General features: G+C 47.8%; 1 protein-coding gene across 2 annotated transcripts in view; it reads right to left on the bottom strand.

Annotated features, from left to right (window-relative positions):
• Positions 1-20,641: 20,641 nt before the first annotated feature.
• The window catches only part of VSTM2B (V-set and transmembrane domain containing 2B), a 38,801-nt gene continuing 36,354 nt past the window's right edge, over positions 20,642-23,088 (bottom strand). For both annotated transcript variants that reach the window (XM_015123468.3, XM_077978027.1), the window contains one exon: positions 20,642-21,343. In XM_015123468.3, the coding sequence (XP_014978954.3) occupies positions 21,255-21,343 (89 nt within the window). In that variant the 3' untranslated portion in view covers positions 20,642-21,254. The remainder of the gene's footprint in view (positions 21,344-23,088) is intronic.

The raw sequence follows: 23,088 nt of genomic DNA, 5'->3' as shown, positions 1-23,088 counted from the left end.
ATAAGATAGTAACAAGACAAGAATGTTCACTCTTAGCACATCTGTCCAACATTATTCCAGAGTTTCTAGTTAGTGGAATAAGGCATGAAAAGAAAAAAAAAAAAACAACAACAAGCATACAGTTAAAAAAGGAAGAAGCAAAACCATCTTTTTTTGCTGACAGCATCTTCACCTATGGAAAATATCCTAAGGAATCAATCTAAAAAAACCTGTGGAACTTATAAATAAGCTCAGTCATGTTGCAAGAAAAAGATCAATATACACAAGTACACTGTCTTTCTATATATGATCAACAATAAGAAATTTAAATTTAGAATAATGAAATAGCATCAGGTATTTGAAATACCTAGAGATAAATTTGGCAAAAGATGTACCTGACTTGCAGACTGAAACCAACAAAACATTGTTGAGAGAAATTAAAGAGATCTAAAAAAATGGGGAGAGATATACCATGTTCATGGATCAGAAGATTCAGTTTTATTAAGATGTCAACTGTCTCCAAATTGATCTACAGATTCAACATGATCCCAATCAAAATTCAAGAAGTTTTTTTTTTTTTGTTTTTTGTTTTGTTTTTTTTTTGTGCTTTCTTGTGTGCTTTCTTGTGTGCTTTCTGCTAATAGACTGCACCTGCAACCTGCGACCTCCTGTAGGCTGCTCTTGGGCACTACAGCCTCCTCCCATGCATGCAGAGAAGGACCGGTGTATCTCAGAGCAGCCCACAGTCAGTGACTGGTTGGGAGAAGAAAAGCCCAGCATCATTCGAGACCAGCCTGGCCAACATGGTGAAACCCTGTCTCTACTAATAATACAAAAATTAGCCGAGACTGAGAGCGGGCGCCTGTAATCCCAGCTACTTGGGAGGCTGAGGCAGGAGAATCGCTTGAACCTGGGAGGCAGAGGTTGCAATGAGCCAAGATAGCGCCATTGCACTCCAGCCTGGGTGACAAGAGTGAAACTCCATCTCAAAAAAAAAAAAAAAAAAAAAAAAAAGCCCAACATCATTGCCTTGGTGCAGGTCAAACTCTGAGGTGCAATTATACTCCAGAGATTCCCACGGGGTTAGGCTGGGTCTAGGACTTCATCCAAAATCACACCCTTGTTTTCCTTCTCCGCTTCTCTATATCTGCACCCACCCCCCCACTCCGCCCCACTTACTGGCTCCTTCTGGCAGCACTCAACCAATCCATGGCATCCAGGAGAAGCAGGTCGGGTCGGCATCTAGTCTCACAGTCCCTTGTTTACCTAACTTTCTTTCTTTTTCTTCTTTTTCTTTCTTTCTTTCTTTCTTTCTTTCTTTCTTTCTTTCTTTCTTTCTTTCTTTCTTTCTTTCTTTCTTTCTTTCTTTCTTCCTTTCTTTCTCTCTCTCTCTCTCTCTCTCTTTCTTTCTTTCTTTCTTTCTTTCTTTCTTTCTTTCTTTCTTTCTTTCTCTCTCTCTCTTCTTTCTTTCTTTCTTTCTTTCTTTCTTTCTTTCTTTCTTTCTTTCTTTCTTTCTTTCTTTCTTTCTTTCTTATTTTTTTTTTAAATAGAGACTAGGTCTAGGCTCCCCTTCTCAAGGAAGCCTCCTCAGCTTGTCTCCATCATCAAGTAGCTCTGCTGACATCTCTGTTTCCCCTTTGCTAGACTCTGGCTCTCCAGTTGCCAGGAACCAAGCTCTATTTTTCTTTGCATTCCTGGTGCTCATGCAGCCCAGTGGCAGGCATAGAATGACTGCTGGATGCATCATTTCTGAACTTCAGGTCTCTTCATGAGGCTGTTCTGCTGCAAGGGTAGCATGAGGTGTAATCCAATCAAGGGGTCTTTGCTCTCTGATGCTTCTCTGATGTGGCTAGAGGTGAAATATTAAAAAAGGCAGCTGAAAAAGGAGCCTGTGCCCCTACTGCTGTCTTCAGGCCAGTTTTCCCCAGCTCTGGGCTTTGCGTGGAAAGTTAAATCATCCCTGGCCCCCCAGGCATCACAGCTCTCAAATTACGCACTCTATTGCTCTGCAATTAAGCAATAATGCAATTAGAAATAATGCAGTGAAGATGATGATCTGTGGGGCCCATTCTTGAAAATGCTTGACTTGAATATTGAGCTTGATTCAGGGAAAGACGAAACACACAAATTTCTTTTATAAAAACTATAAAAAGATATTGTCTTAAAACAGTTGTGCATTATGAGTCATTACTGTCACTCAGCCTGCAGCTTTCTGCTGTGAGATGCATCGGAGGAGTTGCTCCCTTGTGTATCTAATCTTCACTATTTGGTGGGGGTGGTTCCGCAGGCAGATGACATTGCTTGCCACTTTTGCAGCCCTCCTATGCTTTGCCATGCCTTACCTGAGAATCAGATGACAGCTGCCTCCTACCTGCCACCCTCTTTCATTTCTTGGGGCCAGTGGGGCTGGCTGGCAGGTCAATGGGATGAAGGAGGGGGCCGAATCAGAGCCCTATCCCTGGAGCACAGAGTTTCCATGACAGTGGCCCCAAGAGGGGCTCCCCTGGCATTTTCTTTTCATGAGGGAGAAAGTCAGCCGGGAAGACTCTAGAGTGATGTGACTCCCTGGCTCCCAAACCTGGTCCAATGAGCACAAAGTGGACAGTGCAGCAAGTACAAAGGTACAAGGTCCTGTGTGCTGAGATGCAACCTTCCTATCTTTTTGGTTAAAATGTCCTTCGTGTCTGAAATGGCATTAATAGTGAAGTTTTTCTCAGTGTTCTTGCTCACCAAAACCAGCTTTCCAATTGTTTCATATTAGGTCAGACCATGTGAAATTGCTAACATTTGACTGTTTTTGACCCATAAAATGGCAAATTTGCTGTATTTGATCACCGTGACTCATAAAAATGGCAGTGTCAGATGGTTCAATCTAATACTTTTACTAATTCATGAGAAACCTAACATTTGGGACCCAACAGTGTAGTGGAAACACCTTTACTATAGAACGTGGTGAGTTTAGAGATTTGTTTGGCTTCTACCTCTTCCAACAACCTCAGGAACTCCCTGCCTGATGAGGCTTGGTTCCCTCGTCTGTGGAGTGGAACTCGTAACCCATGTCCTTCCCATCTCGCAGGGTCACATGAAATGATGGACATTAAATTGCCTCTTAAACAGTAAAGTGCCCTGTGAATGTCGGGTTAATGGCCTGCAGTTGGGATGACTCTGATGTGTAATGATCAAATCCTCAGCTTGGACTCTCCCAGAGCAAAATGTTCCTTCTTTAACCCCTGTTTTTATTTCTTTGGGATGAAAACAAGTGGGGACAAGCTCTGTGAACTGGCCACAGTAACCCACCAGAGGCTGGTGTTTACATTTGCTGTGGCAGCTTCTAGTCAAAAGTCAGAACAATTGAGTAAAATGTGCAAAAATCAATCTGTCAGTGACTTTGTCTCTAGAAGGTTATGCAACTGGTTTGGATTTTTTTAAAAAAGAAATTGACTCAAAAAACAAACCCACTTGAAATTCAGTTTTCTTTTCTCAGGATGGCTTAGAGACCATGTTATTTATAAAATGTTTTGAAATTCTTAGTAAGAATAATACCAAAGTGAAATAAAGTATCACTCTCCAAGCAGACATTTCTAACATTTAAACACCGTAAAGAGACTTCACTCAATGGTCTATCAAAAATCTCTATTAACTATATTTTTTGTAAAGGGCTTGACACAGCAGACAATGATATTCCTGTGATAGCCCTAGAGGAATTACATGATTCTCCAGTGACTTTTGGGCCTCCATGGCAATGTAATTCAGCACAGTTATTCTTTGGAAATTGGTGTAGCAGATGTCGTTGGCTCCCTGTCTGTATCCTCTCACCCTTCCCACTTTTGTGCATGTCAATCCCACTTCCAATGGCCAGAACCTGCATCTCTTTGCCTGGGGCTCCTTTGTCAATGGGCACAGCAAGCCAGAAGTGCCAGGAAGTCAGCAGCCCCAGAACAGCTTTCAATAATGACAGACAGCAGTGGGAGTATCAATACCCCACCTCCCTCATCCCTTGGGTAGGACAGCTCTGAGGTGTGATTTGCAATCTCCCCTGGGATTGAAGTTCCTCAGTGGGATTCCCCAGTCAGATTAGTTCCAGTCTCCTCGGTGTTCCTGATATGGTTTGGCTGTGTCCCCACTCAAATCTCCCCTTGAACTGTAATAATCCCCACATGTCAAGGGCAGGACAGGTGGAGATAATTGAATCACGGGGGCTATCTCCCATACTGTTCTTGTGGTAGTGAATAAGTCTCACAATATCTGATGGTTATATAAATAGCAGTTCCCCTGCACACACTCTCTTGCCTGCCACCATGTAAGAGATAACTTTTCTTCTCCTTGTCTTCCCCCATGATTGTGAGCCTCCTGAGCCATGTGGAACCATGAGTCCATTAAACCTCTTTCCTTTATAAATTACCCAGTCTCCTGTATGTCCCTATTAGCAGTGTGGGAACAGGTGAATACAGTTCCCCAAAGGAATTAGTTCCCCTGTTGGATTAGTTCTAATCTCCCATAGTGGTAACTAGCCTGATAGCACACTCTTTTTAGGGTGTCTTCCCTTCCCTGTCTCACTTTCCCTCTACCCTGCAGATATTTCATGACCTCCCAAAGAGACTACTTTTGCTTAAATCCTAATCTCAGGATCTGCATCTGGGTCAACCCAAATTAAGAATTTCAGCAATCTGAGAGTATGGTGTGTGGGACTCAACTACATTAACTGGAAATATGGGATTATCCAGGACATGCTATTTCTTGAGTCTGTCGGTTAACTGCTTAATGTAATATTATTTGTAGTAATTGCGAGTCGAAGAGCTATGTGTTGTTCCCAAATATTTAGTTATTTTAGTCAAATTGTGATTTGCTTGCCTTCTTTTGCCAGCAGCTCCTCAACTTCTCTCTGAGGAGTCCTACCTCCCACCCTCAGTCCTTAGCTCTAGTGTTAGGCTTATGACTCATGCCTGGCCGAGAAGAGCACCTTGTCTCCCTGGCCACCGTGAATGGCTCCGTGTGGCACACAACCCAAGCCAGACCAATGGGCCCATTCCACGAGTTGCTAAGTTAGGAAGATGTGAGGCAGGAGCCCTTGGAGTCAAGACATGGAGAGGAGCCTGCGTTGCGGCCAGGTCAGCCCAAGGAAGGCAGAACCAAGAGATGGAGGGAGAATTTGTCCTGATAATGCTTGCACCCTGGGTCCGGCCACGACTGCACTTTGCGGTCACATGAGTTGTTTTTCTGTTACTTGCGATTGAACCAGTCCTGACCATGCTGCTGAATTGAGGAGGGGGGTTCTTTAGGCAGGGGTCAGGGATGCCGAATTCTTTTCTCAGAAGTTACTTCCCTAATGAGGGTTGCAAGCTACTTTGCAAGCATGGATGCCCAGAAGAAGACTCTTGGCTCCGGGGCTAGGTCTACATCCAAGATTAACCTCCGTGAAGACCACAGGCACATTCTGAGTACCAATTCTGGCTCTGGATAGTGTTGGGAAACTTGCTTTTCCAGAATGCAGCTGTGCAGAGGGTGGGCCAAAACATAGGATACAGTGGCCGTGTGAAGTGCTGAGTACCTGATGCATGGCTGTGTTGCTTCTGCATTGGCAGCATTCCCCTTGGAAGGCGGTCCCTGGAACACAGTGCCATGTGGCCCCCCAGACCCCCATATGCCTGTTTCTGAGGCTCTGAGTAAAGGGACATATGGATCTCCACTATCTGGCAGCCTCACGGCAGGCACTGTAGCATTCAGTTTGTAGGGTCACTGGTAGGATGGTGCTGCTGCCCTAAATGGTCCCTGACCCATGCCTGGGGTGCCTTGTGCAGAGACCTTGACCACCTGCAAGAAGGGAAAGTCTGTGAAGGGCCACATTGGCTGCAGCCACAAAGAGCAGTTGGAAAAGGGAAGGCTGGTACCTGTGGCAATCGAGATCACAAACAGGACAGGACAAGAGCAGATGGAGACCAGGGAGAGGAAGGTACAGTATGGTGGGTGCAGATCAGGGTCTCTGCAGATCAGGACCCATCTTCAAAGAAGGCAGGAGACACCACGACTGCAGGGGGTGAGATTTATAGGAGGCTGGGGGCCCAGGGTAAACAGCCGAGGACTCTGGGGACTGGGCAAGTGGGACAGATGACAGACCACTTTGACATGGCCAGTTGATGTGGTCGAGGAAAAAGTGCCATGTCAAGATGTAGAATTGCCATTTATAATTTATCAGTGATGTTCCCATCACCATCCCTGGCAGATGATGGGGTGAGGCTTAGGGCTGGGGTCTGATTTGATCTGATTTGCTCACTACTTGGTGAAAGTAATTGCTTGACTGAACATTTAATTGTTTGGTTTGTAGGCTGTGTTAAATGTCCCTGTGTAAAAAAAGCCTCATCAAAATGTCAGTGACAACTCACCCCTTATCATATCTCAACAAGTAAGAAGGCTTCCTTTTAATCTTTGCAGTTAAGCAAACAGGTTTCTCTCATTGGAAGGAAGGAGGGGTGGGTGGCTTCCTTGGTGAGATGAAGAGGGGTGAGTATGTCCTCCTTACCCAATCTGGAATACTCTGCTACTCAACGTATGGGTCCTGTACAGCCACATCAGCAGCCCCCGTGAGTTTTCTAGAAATGCGGGCCCTCAGGCCTTACCCCAGGCCCAGTGAAGCCAGACCTGAGTTTTAATAAGGTCTTCCTGTGATTCGTATGCATGGAGACTGTTGAAGAGTGCTGCTCTGGTGAACATCCTTTAGAGCATCTTCCCAGATCCCAGTGGCACTCTGTTCCCTCCAGCTGCAGGGGTGAGGCTGGTAGTCCTAGGGGTTGGGGCTGGCAGTCCTAGGGGTTGGGGCGGCCAGTCCTCGTGCATCCAACTGCAGTTGGATGACTCCTGGAGGGTCCCACAGGTGAATGTGTGCATCTTGCTGTCCGCAGGCAGATCCTTCTGGAAGGCATTGTGCCTGCTCCTCAGTGTACAGCCACACTCCTGGTGCCCAAGCAGTGAGCTCCATAGCACATCCTTTCTTGGCTTTTTCTTCTTCCAGACTCACACTCTCTGCTCCTTCTCTCCCGCTTTCTAGACTGACCCCCAAATAAATAACTTCCCCCTCTGCCCTTGCCCCAGGCTCTAATGAGAACACAGACTGTGCAGCTGTGTGATGCCAGCATCCATTTCCCTCACTGGGGCATAGACTGGGTGTTTGCTTGGGGAATTACCATGCTCCTCGTACCTTGTCATCGTTGGCTGAATGAATTAGGACTGGTTGTCTGACCCAAGCTGTGCCAATATGAGTGCTTCTCTGGGAATTTGAATTAGGACTCTCTCTCTCTCTCTCTCTGTGTGCGTGTGTGTATGCATGAGAGAGAGAGAGAGAGAGAGAGAGAGAGAGAGAGAGAGAGAGAGAAATGGAGGGGGAAAGGAAAGGAGGGAGAGAGGGACAGAGGGAGGAAGAGAGAGAAAGAAAAAGAGAGAAAGTGGGAGAAAGAGGTGAACATCCTTTCTTTGGGTAGCTGCATATATCACGAATATTTGAGAGTGGGTCATTTTTCACCAGCTGCAAGGCACTGAGTGAAGGAAGCCAGTAGGTAGAGAGAGGAGCATGAAGCAGATGTGTTAGACACTGGGTAGTGATGGTGTCTTAGTCCATCCAGGCTGTTATAACAAAATCCCATAGGCTGGATGCCTTATAAACAACAGAAATTTGTTTCTCACCATTCTGGAGGCTGGGAAGTCCAAGATGGAGGCACCAGCAGATTTGGTGTCTGGTGAGGGCTTCCTGGTTCACAGACAGTGCTTTATTTTTGTGTCCTTGGTGGAAGGAGTGAGGGTCCCTCTGGGGTCTCTTTTATAAGGGCACTAATCCCATAGAGGCTTCATGACGTAATGACCTCCCAAAGGCCCTCACTTTCTTGAACCATCATTTTGAGGGTTAGGATTTCAACATATGAATATTGGGAGGACATAAACATTCAGATCATAACCCCACCCTGATGCGCAGGTGAATTCCACTCTTGGGTTCTGTGAGGCTCCCCATATCCTGATACACTACCCTGGCTAGCCTAGGCTGGCTTGAGCTGGCTCTGTCACTGCAGCTAACCCTGTCAGCTGGGGATCTGGGCGGCACCCGCAGAACCTGCCCTGTTCTCTTCCACTGGGGAGAATCTCTAGGTGGTGGTAATGGAAAGGGGTGTCAGGCGCTCAGGGGAGGTAGGTGGCACCAAGGGAGCTGGGTGGACCAGGAAGGAGAAGCCACAGCCAGGGCCATACAGCAGGAACAGTTCAGCAAACCAAAACCTTGCTCCTGGGGACCGGCAGCGAGCTGTTCTCCTCACCCATGCTCCCCTCCAGGGGAACGTGGTGGCTCAGGCATGAGTCAGTGCTTGTCCCAGAGGCGGCCTCGGGGATGGGGAAGCGAGCATCTGGCCACTTTGGTTCCCCCCTGGATCTGCCTCCCCCAAATCTGTGCACACCAAGAGCATGGCAATTCCCCAAGCAAACACCCAGTCTATGCCCCAGTGAGGGAAATGGATGCTGGCATCACACAGCTGCACAGTCTGCGTTCTCATTAGAGCCTGGGGCAAGGGCAGAGGGGGAAGTCATTTATTTGGGGGTCAGTCTAGAAAGCGGGAGAGAAGGAGCAGAGAGTGTGAGTCTGGAAGAAGAAAAAGCCAAGAAAGGATGTGCTATGGAGCTCACTGGTTGGGCAACAGGGGTGTGGCTGTACACTGAGGAGCAGGCACAATGCCTTCCAGAAGGATCTGCCTGCGGACAGCAAGATGCACACATTCACCTGTGGGACCCTCCAGGAGCCATCCAACTGCAGTGTGCTTCCGCAGAGCCCGCTCTTAGCCAAACAGGCTATATGGCTTAGAGGAAGCCCCGGAGAGAAAATCAGAGAGGCGCGGGGTTCCCCCCTGAGTATCCCTTTCTCCTCTACAGGAGCCTGGGTCTGTCCTGGAAGCTTCCACCCTGGCTGGGGCTGAAGTTGGAGAGGGCTGAGGGAATGTCACGCACGGCACAAAAAGATTCTGCTATAGTCAGGATACAGCTAAAGGTCACATCTCTAGCCCTGAGTGCCTGAGTAAGCCAGGTTGTGGGAAGATAGTAGACGTCCCCACATTGGAGTGGCTGAATCATTATCTCGAGGGTCATTTGCATATGATCGTATTGCAAAAATTCCCCTTTTCATCGTTACCAGTGACATACATTGGGAAACTGAGAACTTCATAGCAACAAGCTGGGACAAAATCTCAACTTTCTCTCTAGTTTTTATGGATTTCTATTTTGTAGAAAATATACACTGTAGCATGCCAAACTCTGTACACCTCTCTAATAAATAAAAACCAATTGCTAAAATATTTCCTGCTTGATGGATCATTTTCTTAGTCCCCGCCTCAGAAAATTTAGGGGGGAAATGGCAAATTTCTCATTTATTTGACTGATTTTAGCTTTCCACACGGTCAAAAAATGTATCCTGTGGCTCTCTCTGACTATTCATTTGCAAAACGTCCACCCAGCCCTGTTTCTGTTGTCTGGGGTGAGTCTCTGTGCACGGAGAAGCCTGGCTTTGGCAAGGATAAGAGCTGACGTTTCTCTAGTTGCATTTGCCCAGAGTTTTCCTTGTTATTTTTGATTTGTGGTGTGACTGACTTACCCCACATCTGTCTCCATCATGACAGGTGCCCTCTGACTCACGCGGTGCAGCCCGTCTCTCCCAGGCACCGCCTCCTGGAGCTGCTCCTGCTGTACCACTCTCCAGGGCTGACTCAACCTTCCGCATATGCTGCCTGCCACAACCCTGTCCTGAGATTTATCCACGCTCTTGAGTGGGCTCCGAGACTCCCACATGGGCTGCCTCTGTCTCAGATGCCCCAAGACTCACTGGCTCTTGTTTCCACATCTCAACACGCCTCAGAAAGAGATGCAATGAGGCTGCCACTTCTGGTGACAGCCGCTGGTGCGAAAGGATTTACTTTTGCCCAAATGACAGTGGCTCTGGTTGTAGGGGAGATCCAGCTGTCTGTGTCTAATAAGACTCTCCGAGCATCAGGGAGGGAGGAGGAGGCCTCTTAAGACGCAGCTCAAATGCCACTTGAGCTCATTTCCATAAACATTTGATAAGTCCTTGCTAACGCCTCCACCCCCACCCACCACAATGAATTGTTTCGCTTCCTGAGTCCCTTGGTAAGCTCCCTACTGTGGGTTTCACCGTCCAGCTTGAATTCCACTTAGCTGTGGAGATGTCGATTCCTCTTACCAGACCACCAGCTCCCTTACTGTGGGTTAGGGGGTGATCCTTGCATAGTTCATCTCTTTCTCCTGTACAGTGCTGTTTATGGAGTAGTTATCAATGTATATTTGTTGAATAAATAAATGCAGTTAATGTCCAGGCGCTGCAGAGCTTTTGGGGTCCACGGTTCCAGAGGCATCCCACATTTCCAGTCTCTCTTTCCCCTGAGTCCTGGTTGCCACCAGGACAACTCTTGGTGAGTCATCTCTTGGTGTAGTGGGTGTGGTCGGGGTTCACCCACCCAGAGGTGCCTCAAGCTCCCCACCCCAGTGATGTGATCAGAGCCTCCACGCTCAGTTACTGAAGAACGAGGACTAAACAGCATGTTCCTGGAGAGCCTCTTTTTACACAGCAAATGTGCTTCTGAAAACAGGTGGAGAGTTACATCTTTATAAATGGAATCTTACATTTTTGGGGGGTGGAATTGTCTTTTGTTAAATTAAAAATATTTTACTGCTTTTATCTTATTACAGAAGTAATAAAGGTTCATTACAGAGAAGCCAGACCTCAGTCAAGCATTAAAGTACGTACAATTCCACTTACACAGAAACATAAACTTTTAACACCTTGGTGTCTAACCTTCTAAATCATTATTCATGTGTGTGTGTGTGTGTGCTTCTCTTTCTCTGTATAATAAAATTGGGATTCAGATCCTATTTTAAACATGCTACAGGAGCTTGCTATTTAAAGGCATTCTGAAGTGAATCCTTTTGAAATGTGAATAATTCATTGGGGATTTATTTGTGCTGTTGGTTCAGGCGAAATCCGGAAGTCATAAACGGTTTATGGGTGGGGGGTAAGGGATGTTTGATAATCTGAACATTTGTCTCTCTCTGCCTCTATATCCATTTATCCATCCATCCATTCATCCACCCATCCATCCATCCATCCATCCATCCATCCATCCATCCATCCATCCATCCTCTATTAGCCTATCATATATTTCCTAATTGAGTGTTGAGAGATTGACATACAGACAGGCAGGAAAGCCAGGGCTGGGTTGATTGAGTACCCTCCGCAGGGAGCCTCACATGCGCAGCACCACATATTTATGGCATTCCCCAAGGACTGGATTACACGGCAAAAGATTAACATCCCTGCTGCACAAATTAAAAATGCTCTATTATTTGCAGCATGGAGCGGACTAGCTGAAGATCAGCATCTTCTCTTTGAGCAACGTAATTGAATGTCTCTCAGCCTGAACCCCTTGCTGTATTGATTTGAATTAATTTTTTGTGTGTTTGTAATCTCCTGGTTTCCCCAGCCCAAGAGTGCCCCACATTGCAAGGCTGCATGGCTGCCTCCTCCCAAGCCGTCATCCCTAGTCTGGAAGTCTTTGACAGTTCTAAGGACAATTAATCAGTCAAACGGAATCAGTTTTTGCTGATAAAGGAGAGCCTTCCTTGTAAAACTGACATCCCATTTTATGGGAATTAACGTTTTGAAAAGTGACCGTGGTCTGTCTTAGTTAAAAGCACCAATTCGTTAGGGCACAGTTTGGAGAAACCATTGTAGGTGGAGGTCGGGGGGAGCAAAATCTTACCATTGAAAGGCTTAGAAATGAGTCTGTGAAGGAGGCTTAAACAATAATGGCCACGTCTTTTGGTATTTAGGGAGCAGGAAGATGTTTGGTCGCAAACAGGGAGTTAATCAGTTGTGCAGATAAGAGTATGTTAGTAGATTGTGTTTTAGACACACGCAGACCTTCTTTCAAAGCAAAACCAGAACATTTTGTATACTATAATTTACCAAAATAAAAAAGCACAGAAAAATCTTGCACAGAAAAAGAAAATGCAGGTTATCTGCAATCTAATTTAACTTCTTTGCTGTGTTCTTAAATCGAAAACTGGATACAAGTTATCTGAAAACATCAATTACCTGCTTCAGGAATGGGATTCTGGCTAACCCTAAAACTCCTTTTGCTTCAGCTCTCTTTGAGAAACACTCTGAATGGTGACGATGTTCTCCGGCCCTGTGAGGCCAGTACAGTGACAACAGCTGGCCGAGGCTGCAGAGGGTAAAGGCAGGGTAGAGCCAGTGGAAGGACCTCCTGGAGAATCATGGGGGCAGCTGTTACTTGGCACCCACCAGTTGTCACCACGTAGGAATATGGGCCCCGTGTGGCTACATATTGTATTTTTTTCAGGAGAAGCCAGAAATTTGGGTTTTTAAAACAAATTTCAAGTATATGTGTGTGTTTGTTAAATAGGCATATAGCATAATGGTTGGTATTGAGCTTCTAGGAAACCCATCTCCCAAATAGTGAACACTCTACCTGATAGGTACTTTTTCAACCCTCACTTCTCCCCCATTCTCCTGGCTTTTGGAGTCCCCAGTGTCTGTTGTTCTCATCATGTCCATATGTATGTACCCACTGTTTAACTCTCACTCATCAGTGAGAACATGTGGTATTTGATTTTCTGTTTCTGAATTAGTTCACTTAGAATAATGGTCCCTAGCTCCATCCATGTTGCTGCAAAGGACAGAAGAAATTTGGACGTTTACATGAGACTTTCTGATATTGGAAAATAACAAGAAACATCCCTGCGAACGTCAAACGCAGCATGTCTGCAGCCAGATGCAGCCTGGGAAATGCCAGTTTGCAACTTCTGGGTGGGAGATTGAGTTAGATGTGAATTTGTCTTGGGGACTGTGGAAAACAAAAGCTGCTACTTTGTTTTTGTTTTAATATAAATCCTGGATAGGACTGAATCATTTTTTCCTCCCCCCCTCCCTTTTTTTTTTTTTTTTTGAGACAGAGTTTCGCTCTTGGCCCCCCAGCTGCAGTGGAATGGAGTGGTCTTGGCTCACTGTAACCCCCGCCTCCTGGGTTCAAGTGATTCTCCTGCCTCAACCTTCTGAGTAGCTGGGATTATAGGCACCCGCCACCACGCCCAGCTAATTTTTGTATTTTTAGTAGAGACAGGGTTTCAACATGTTGGCTAAGCAGGTCTCAAACTCCTGGCCTCAAGTGATCCACCCATCTCAGCCTCTCAAAGCGCTGGGATTACAGGAGTGAGCCACCGCACCTGGCCATTCATTCATTTTTGATAACACAAGATGTACCCTAACCCATCATTCAGTTTGAAAACAAAGAGTTTGATGACAACCTTCATCCACTTGTGGCTCCTCACACCTCTGCTTCCCCACACCAAGGTAACCATGGTCCTGTATCCATCTTCACCTTTTCATTGCTTTCATTTGAAGACAGTTTTATCTTAGCTACGTGTTTTCTTAAGAAGTCTATCTGTCCATCCATCATCCATCCAACCATCCTCTATCTGTTGGTTTTAGTTTGGATTTAACTTTATGACAATGGTATTATATTGTAGGTAATCTTCAGGACTTTTTTGTTTTGTTTTGTTTTGTTTTTGAGACAGGGTCTCACTAGTTCGCTCAGGCTGGAGTGTAGTGGTGCTATCAAGTCAAAGCTCACCGCAGCCTTGACTTCCCTGGCTTAAGTGGTCCTCCCACCTCAGTCTCCCATGTGCTACCAAGCCTGGCTACATTTTAAAAATTTTTAATAGAGACAGAGTCTCACTATGTTGCCCAGGCTGATCTTGAACTCCTGGGCTCAAGCGATCCTCTGACCTCAGCCTCCCAAAGTGCTGGGATTACAGACGTAAGAGCTGGCACCCTGCCCTTTTTGGGGGGTTTTCCCCACTAATAGATGCTAAGACTCAGTGTTTTGTTGCATGTTCCTTGCAGTGCAATCACGCTGACCCTTAATGGAGTAGTTGATGTCGTGTTCATATCATCATGAGAACTTTCTACAGCATTGCCATCCTCTCTCCTTTCTCCTGTAGATGGGAACTCATCTGTTTCCAGGGTATTGAATGAGGCTGCCTTGAAGGTTTTTTTTTTTTTCTTAATGTTTCCCAGAGCACAAGAGAAAGAGATTTTGCCACTAAAGATTGGAATCTCTGGGTCACAGTATGTGAATGTTCACTTTTAACAGTTAGTGCCAAAGTGTTTTCCAGTGAGGTTGTATCAATTTACACTCCCACAGTCAATGCCTAGGTGATCTTGGAAATGCACATTTTCTCTAACACTTGGTTTATCAGACTATTATTATTTTTACTTTTTTTTTTTTTTTTTGAGGCGGAGTCTCACTCTGTCGCCCAGACTGGAGTGCAGTGGCGCAATCTCGGCTCACTGCAAGCTCCGCCTCCTAGGTTCACGCCATTCTCCTGCCTCAGCCTCCCGAGTAGCTGGGACTACAGGTGTCCACCACCACGCCCGTCTAATTTTTTGTATTTTTTAGTAGAGACGGGGTTTCACTATGTTAGCCAGGATGGTCTCGATCTCCTAACCTCGTGATCCGCCCGCCTCGGCCTCCCAAAGTGCAGGGATTACAGGCGTGAGCCACCGCGCCTGGCCTATTTTTACTTTTTTAGAGATATGGTCTAACTCTGTCACTCTGGCTGGAGTGCAGTGGGGTGACCACAGCTCACTGCTTCCTTGAACTCCTGGGCTCAAGCGATCCTCCTGTCTCATCTTCCTGAGTAGCTGGGACTATAGGCTTGCCATCATGCATCGCTATCTTTAATTTTTTTTTTTGCAAAGACGGTAATATGGTTTGGATGTTGGTCCCCTCCAAATCTCATGTTGAAATGTGATCCCCAGTGTTGGAGGTGGGGCCTGGTGGGAGGTGTTTGGGTCATGGGGCGGATCCCTCATGAGTGGTTTCATGCCATCCCTTTGGTGATGAGCGAGCTCTCCTTCAGTTAGTTCACTTGAGATCTGGTTGTTTTAAGAGTGTAGCACCCATCCCCTCCTTGTCTCTCTCCTCACGACTCTCCCATCTTCAGCTCTCACTTCACTTTCCACCACAAGTGAAATATTCCTGAGACCTCACCAGAAGCCAAGCAGATGCCAGAATCATGCTCCCTGTAAGGCTTGCAGAACCATGAGCCAAATAAACCTCTTTGCTTTGTAAATTACCCAGTCTCAGGTATTTCTTTACAGCAATGCAGTAACAATGGACTAACATAGATGAGGTCTTGCTCTTGTGCCCAGACAGGGTCTGGAACTCCTGACTTCAAGTGATCCTCCTGTCTTGGTCTCCCACAGTGGTGAGATTACAGGCATGAACCACTGTACCCGGCCTTTGTCAGACTTAAATCTTTGGTAATTAAGTGGGCATAATCATTGTGGCCTTGAATTGCATTTCTCTCATATCTGTTGAGGCTGAAAACCTTTTATATTTTTTTCTGGCCATATTTTCTCTTCCATGATATGGTGGTTCACATCCTTTGTCCATCTTTCCATTGTATTGTTTGAGCATTTTTTTTTTTTTTTTGAAATGGAGTCAACCTGCTCTGTCGCCCAGGCTGGGGTGCAGTGGCACAATCTTGGCTCACTGTAACCTCTGTCTCCTGGGTTCAAGCGATTCTCCTGCCTTAGTCTCCCGAGTAGCTGGGATTACAGGCATGTGCCACCAGGCCTGGCTAATTTTTGTATTTTTAGTAAAGAAGAGGTTTCACCGTCTTTGCCAGGATGGTCTTGAACTCCTGACTTCAGGTGATCCACCTGCCTCGCCTATGGGAGCTACTGTGTCCAGCCTGTTTGTGCTTTTCTTACTGATTTCTAGGAATTCTTTGTACATGTTTGATAGTAATCCTTTCTTAGGTGTATTTTGTAAGTCTCTTTTCACTTGCTTTGTGATGGTTTTTGATAAACAAATGCTCTTTGTTATAATGTAGTCAAAATTGTCCATATTTTCTTTCTTTCTTTTTCTTTTTCTTTTTTTTTTTTGAGACAGAGTCTTGCTCTGTCACCCAGGCTAGAGTGCAGAGGTGTAGTCGCAGCTCACCGCAACCTCTGCCTTCTGGGTTCAAACAATTCTCTGGCCTCAGCCTCTGGAATAGCTGGGACTACAGGCATGCGCCACCACACCGGGCTAATTTTTGTATTTTCAGTAGAGACAGGGTTTTACCATGTAGGCCAGGCTGGTCTTGAACTCCTGACCTCGTGATCCACCCGCCTTGGCCTCCCAAAGTGCTAGGATTACAGGCATGAGCCACCACGCCTGGTGCATATTTTCTTTTATAATTACTGCTTTTTCGGTCTCATTTAAAAAATCATTTCTAACTTCAAATCTGAAGGAGACCACATATACTTTCTACTAAAAGTCCACTTACCATTTCTCCCTGTTAAACAATCAGGTGGAGGGAACACGTCATCTTTATTGGGTCTTTGCTAGTTGGTGGAAAGTTAGACTTGGTGTGAAGTCATGTTTTCTGTGACTTGAAATATATTTTTGGTGCTCCTTGGGTCTTTGCCATTTAAAAGGGGTCACCTCTGGTGGTGTTTCCAGACTCTATCTCATGTTGTGTCTGTAGCCACAAAGTGGGGCAGGTCCCTCATAAAGGTCGTGGGATTTCCATGTGTTTCTAGGGCCCCTGGCATGAGGTAAAAGGTGTATTTATGCTCTGGTGGGGTGTGCAGGTTCTTCTTGGTTGAGGAAGGTAGGGAGCCCTGAGAGGCAGCAGCTCCATTGTGGGGAGATCGGGCACCCAGTTGGCTGAAGTTTCCCCAGTGCTGGGCCATTCCTGCTGCTGCAGCCTGGGTGGGAAGGAAAGAAATGGTGTTCTAAAGCAGCAGGCTGCTACACACAGGTGTGCGCATGCATGTGGGGCAAATTCACCAAAGCCTCTGGCCACCTGTCCCCCAGAAAAGTGGGAGTTATATCTTCTGAAATGCAGGCAAAATGAATGACCAGTGTCGCCCAAAGTGGGGATGGGCCCACTGGAAGAAGCGGTGCAAAAATAGGCAAGAACTCCCCCGGGCATAGTGGCTCACACCTGTAATTCCAGCTCTTTGGGAGGCCGAGGTAGGTGGATTACCTGAGGCAGGAGTTCGAGACCAGCCTGGCCAACATGGTGAAACACTGTCTCTACTAAAAATACAAAAAAAGGGAAAAAATTAGTTGGGTGTGGTGGCAGGTGCCTGTAGTCCCAGTTACTTGGGAGGCCAAGGTAGGAGAATCGTTTGAATCCAGAGGCAGAGATTGCAGTGAGCTGAGATCACACCACTGCACTCCAACCTGGGCGACAGAGTGGGACTCCATCTCAAAAAAAAGAAAAGATAGACCGGAGAGTTAAAGTAAAAAAAAAAAAAAAAGTTAGACTGTATCCCTGGCTGGCAAAAGTAGAAGCCCCTTTAGCCACGAGCTCAGCAGCTCACAAATGGCTGTTTGCTGTATTCCAACCAAGGGCAGTCTTGGATCAGACAGAGCTGTTGTTTTCCGAGCCAGAGCTGTAACCAGGAATGTGGGGTTGAGACAGAATTGAAACAGAATGCTGCAGCCTCTGCCCACACCACCTCCGGTCAAATTCTGGGCATTCCTGTCCTTCCTTCCAGGCTATGCCCCCAAATACTGGCTGCTGCCTGGAGGGCACAGGTGGGTCAGTATCACATGAGGGGCTAGAGTCAGGGACAATCCTCATCACCAGGCAGAGCAGGGCTCCTCCACGGAGGTCTGGGCGTGGCTTGGTCTCCCCTACCCCCCAGCCTGGCTGCCCTCCTTCCTTTCCCTGCTGTCACTCAGCCCCAGGCTGGGGTGGAGTTTGTACTCCCTGTGGACTCCTGTCCCTCACTTTGGAGTTAGTTGCTATACAGACCCACAGCTCCACAGTCCCTTCAAGCAGGCGGGGGTACTCTCTGGCTGCATCCGAGCTCCCGAGGCCGCCCACCGTGCATTTTTCCCAAACGGAAATAGATCGTCTTGTTCTCCAACCCCAGCCCATGTCTGCCGAGGCTGAAAGCAAACTCCAAAGGGAAAGGCAGTTTTGGGAGTGAGCACCATGCCACGGTTTTTGTTTCTGGAGGGTGCTTCTCTGTTCCGGTTTGTATGCATTCCATAAAACACAGTGCAGGCTAAGGGTTTCTTTGTCCTCATTTTCGGAGTGCGTGAGACCCCAGAAAGCACGAGCCCAGGCTTCGCGGATCGGCACTGTGGATTCTTAGGGGTGCACTTAACTTGTTCTTTCTCTGTGTCCAGGGCCCTGGACCAGCGGGACTGCTGGCAGCCGCTCCTTGGGAGCCTGGGTCCAGAGATTGGCCGTGCCTTCCAGCCCGGCAACAGCTCCAGTCTCAGTTCCATTAACTTCTGCTGGAGGCCGGGTTCAGCCTCCCCTTCAGGGAACTTGCTGAGCCTCATGCTCAGCTTCCCACCTAGAAGTGCTCTGTCCCCAGGAGGCAGACATGAGGAATACTTTTCTGTGTTTGAGGGGAAGCCTCTGCGCAGAAAAGGCTGGTTTCTCCAAAGCACACCTGCTCCTCTCACCAGGGCCCATCACCCCAGCCCCTCCCCTGTGCCCATCACGGCAGTCGCTCCCCTGTGCCCATCACCCCAGCTTCTCCCCTGTGCCCATCACCCCAGCTTCTCCCCTGTGCCCATCACCCCAGCTTCTCCCCTGTGCCCATCACATCTGCTTCTCCCCTGTGCCTATCATACCTGCCCCTCCCCTGTGCCCATCACGGCAGTCCCTCCCCTGTGCCCACTACACCAGCCCCTCCCCTGTGCCCATCACCCCAGCTTCTCCCCTGTGCCCATCACATCTGCTTCTCCCCTGTGCCTATCATACCTGCCCCTCCCTTGTGCCCATCACGGCAGTCCCTCCCCTGTGCCCATTACACCAGCTTCTTCCCTGTGCCCATCACCCCAGCTTCTCCTCTGTGCCCGTCACACCTGCGCCTCCCTTGTATCCATCACACCAGCCTCTCCCTTGTGCCCATCACACCAGCTTCTCCCCTGTACCCATCACACCAGCTTCTCCCCTGTGCCCATCACACCAGCCCCTCCCCGTACCCCTCTCACAGCTTCTCCCCTGTGTCTATAACATCAGCCCCTCCCCTGTGCCCATCACACCTGCCCCTCCCCTGTGCATATCATGCTAAAGGTTGGGAGCTTCCAGGCTGGGACCTGACCACCTGTGTTTGTACAGAGGCATCTGGTTTTGATAATGGGGAATGAATCCCCAGCCCTCCGTCCCCTGGAACGATCTGGCACAACATCACCCTTACTGACACATTGTCCCCGTTCCACTGGTATCCGGGAAGTACGGTTTGCTCTCCAGCACACTGGGCCAGTATTTAACATGACATTAGCTGCTGCAGTATTGAGTTAACTATAAAAGGGGATGATCCTTCTGGACAGAATCACTATCCGCCAGACAGAGTGATTAAATTTACAGCTCGATTGGTGCTAATCAATATAAAGGAATTGTGAAACAAGTTAATGTACCCATCAGAAACAGCCGTCCTGACCGTTCTCTCCACACAGGCCTCCCCAGACATCAGCTCCACCCCGGGGTCTCTGTACACGTGGGAGTGTCCAAATGCACAATTTCTCCTCCCCTGAGCTAAATACAGTCAATCAACTACACACTGAGCCAATCAGGACAGACTGGGTATGCTGCGATAACGCCCGAAGATGAGTGGGTGAAGCGGCACCGTGGACTCCTCACGGGGCTGCACGATCCAGCGCTGGCCACAGGGAAGGCTGTGTTCATCGCAGTCACTCAGGGACCTAGACTGGCAGAACACTTGCTGATGGGAACGCTGCGAGTCGTCACGTCAGAGGACAAGTGCTTTGGAGGGCCTCGCACTAGCAATCCTGTGCCTTGGACTAGGAGCAATGCCTGTTCCTTCTGTTCCCAGCTCATGCGCCAGAGCTGCGGCCCCACCCGCCACAGGAGGCCAGGAAGCGCCATCCTGCCGCGTGCCTCACCAGCGGAGAACGGAAGTATTTGGCGAACGACATCAATGACAACCACACTTACTGAAACTGCAGGTGTTAAAATCTGGCTGGGTTTTAAACAAATCCATGGGCTCCAGCTATCTAATGAGATGCTGTCAGAGAATGAAATATACATAGTAGCCCCCACACAGGGCGTGCCCGTTTCCTTAGGACATGTGTAACCTGCCCCAAACCCATGAGTTTCAGAGGCTCAAAGCAATCTTTAGATGCATGGGAAGGAGTGTGGCAAGCCCTACCTTCTCCCCAAATTCCCCCTTCAAACTAGCAGCAAAGCTAACCACAGTAAATACACCTTGACATACAATCTCCAAGTGGGCGAATGCATTGCATGATTCATTGAAACTAAGTGGGAAGGAGTGGTTCTTGACTTATTTCACACCTCCTCCTGGTGATCTCCTTTCCTTCAGGACCCAGGCTGGGGGCTGGTCTCACTGCCGCCTCCATGAGGTGCCCTGTCCCTAAGGGAGGCTGGGCAGGTGCTCCCATCTGCTCAGCGTGGTCTCAGCCAGGTGCCCTGGGCTGTCCTCCACGTCGGGTGACACCCAGCCAAAAGTGCAGCTGGCGTCAGAGCACAGGAGGGGACGGCAGGCAGCCAAGCTGCAGTGGGCACCAACGCTTGACATTCATACATGGCTGTAGAAAGGTTATTTCAAAGTTGTTTTTTATTCAACTGTTCTTCAGCAATATACAATACAATTTATAAACAAGTGTCTGACCTTGTTTCCAATCTTTATTTAAAAATAAATATTATTGACAGTGAATTTTAATTATGATAAGATGTCTTTTTTAATCAAAATGCCTCAAAAGAAATAATTTAATAAAAAAGAAAAGCCCCCAAAGAAAAAAAGTAAATAAAAAAAATCCTAAACACAATAATCTACTAAAAATATTTCGCTTTGTCAAAAGGCTTTGACCCCAACATTTGTACATATTATCCTAAAGATAACTGCTCAACAGTTCGTGCAAAATGAAGACTTGGAGGGAAAGTGTAGAAAGTAAAACTACATTGAAGTAGAGAAATCATTGATTCCCATGCAGACTGCATGGGCCAAACTCCAAATTATTTAGAAACTAGATGCATTATTTTAGGTGTTCTACATTTGTGTAACTTCCCCAAAAATATGATTTATTTATTTTCCATGTGGACTTTTTCATGCGTCTCTCAGTCTCTCTGTGTCCATTCAGCGATGTGGTCCTCACCGAGGGCCCTGGGCAGGTCATGTGTGGCCTCTGAGATGCTCGGGTTGGCCCTGTCTGTCAATGTCCCAGCAGCAGGTGCAGGAACTTATGCAGAGCTAACAGAAGCAGGGACAAGAGCGGGTCTGTGGTGGAGCTACGGCCGGTGCCTGCAGGGGATGAGAAAACAGGCAAGGTTAACAGCTGAGTCACAAGAACCTAGGAGCTTACAGCAGACCAGGGACAGTGAGGCTTCCCCAGGCTGGGGCGGCTCACACTCAGCACCCAGCTGGAGGCTGGTGCATCTGGCTGCCTTGGTTTAATGATAAAGCATTTTGTTGCTGCAGTTTGTAATTTACAGACAATACACTTTAGGATCCTAGTGAGATCAGACACAAGCGCCTGGCCTGAAGTGAGGTGTGAGACCTCTAATGTCCAAGTCATTACCTTATTTTAACAAAAAGATGATATGAGCTGGGCATGGTTGGGATTACGCCTGTAATCCCAACACTTTGGGAGGCTGAGGCTGGAGGATCACTTGAGCCCAGGAGCTTGAGACCAGCCTGGGCAACATAGTGAGACCCTATCACAACAAAAAATAAAAAATTAGCTCTGTGTGATGGCATGCACCTGTATTCCCAGCTGCTTGGAAGGCTGGATTGCTTGAGCCCAAGAGTTGGAGGCTGCAGAGAGCTGTGATCGCACCACTGCACTCCAGCCTGGGAGACAGAGTGAGACTCTGTCTCAAAAAAAAAAGAAAAAAAAAAAAGACAATATGCTTCCTTCTCCCCAAATACACGCTGCAAAATGTCCTCATAATTTCCGGCCCTGCTTGTCCTCCTTCTCCACGAAGGCTACATGATTGCACACAATTCTGTCCCTTGTGCATCCCAGCATCACCTCCACAGCCCTGCCTAAACTGCACAGCTTTGCACTCCCATGCACCCTGTCTCAGGCATCCTGATGCTGCTGTGTGTAAGTCTTCTTTCCACAGCAACCTTGTCTATCCACCCTTTGGGTTGCAGTGTGGAGCTGAGAAATCGCAGGTTGGTGGAGACGAGTGGGCTGGGGTCTTTGAGGAACGACCCCAGCAACATCTGGGTCACTCCCACCTGTCTCTCCAATATGATCATAACCTGGCCCCTGGCCTGCCATGGATGCCGTAACACCTGTGCCTCACCCTGCTTCACCTGGGTTCCCTGCCTGGCTCCCCGTCCGTCTTTAGGGTCTTCATCTGTTGTAAGGCCTCCCGTGCAACTGGGGAAAGCCCACCCATAAACCCTGGGCTTCTCACCTGGAAAGTGGGATGCTCCCTCCAGGGTTATGAGACGAGCAAGTGTGGAAGCACCCTACATGCTCCCTGGTGCTGCCAAAACCACAGGGGCACGCCCTTGCTACTTGCTGAGAGTCAGCGGCATGAGTGGATGCGGTTTCCAGCCCTGCCCTGCTCAGGCTGGTGTTCTGCCTCTGGGCCCCTTTAGTGGGAAGAATCATCCTGTGGTTGTCACTGCGAAGACTCCAATTTGCTCTCATTCCTTGCTGTTAGGCATCACTGGGAAGGACGAGGGGTGGAAGCGGTGATGGATGAGTTGATGGATGCCCAGGTGACTGGGTGGAGTTCACCGAGGCTCGGGTGTGTGGAAAGTGGGGATCCAGACAGGAGATCAGAATACTGCCTCCCGGGTACTTCACCCACAGCCAGACTGGGCCCACGGTCCTCACAGATCTCCTGGCTCTGATTTAATTTATTAATTGATTAAGATGGAATTTTGCTCTTGTTGCCCAGGCTGGAGTGCAATGGTGCAGTCTCAGCTCACTGCAACCTCTGCCTGCTGGGTTCAAGCAATTATCCTGCCTCAGCTTCCCGAGTAGCTGGGATTACAGGCGCCCCATACCATGCTCAGCTAAGTTTTTG

The sequence above is a fragment of the Macaca mulatta genome, chromosome 19, assembly GCF_049350105.2.
Source record: "Macaca mulatta isolate MMU2019108-1 chromosome 19, T2T-MMU8v2.0, whole genome shotgun sequence".
In the NCBI taxonomy this organism is placed as follows: Eukaryota; Metazoa; Chordata; class Mammalia; order Primates; family Cercopithecidae; genus Macaca; species Macaca mulatta.
The sequence above is the reverse complement of the archived record's forward strand: the minus strand, read 5'-3'. Positions and strand labels throughout refer to the sequence as shown.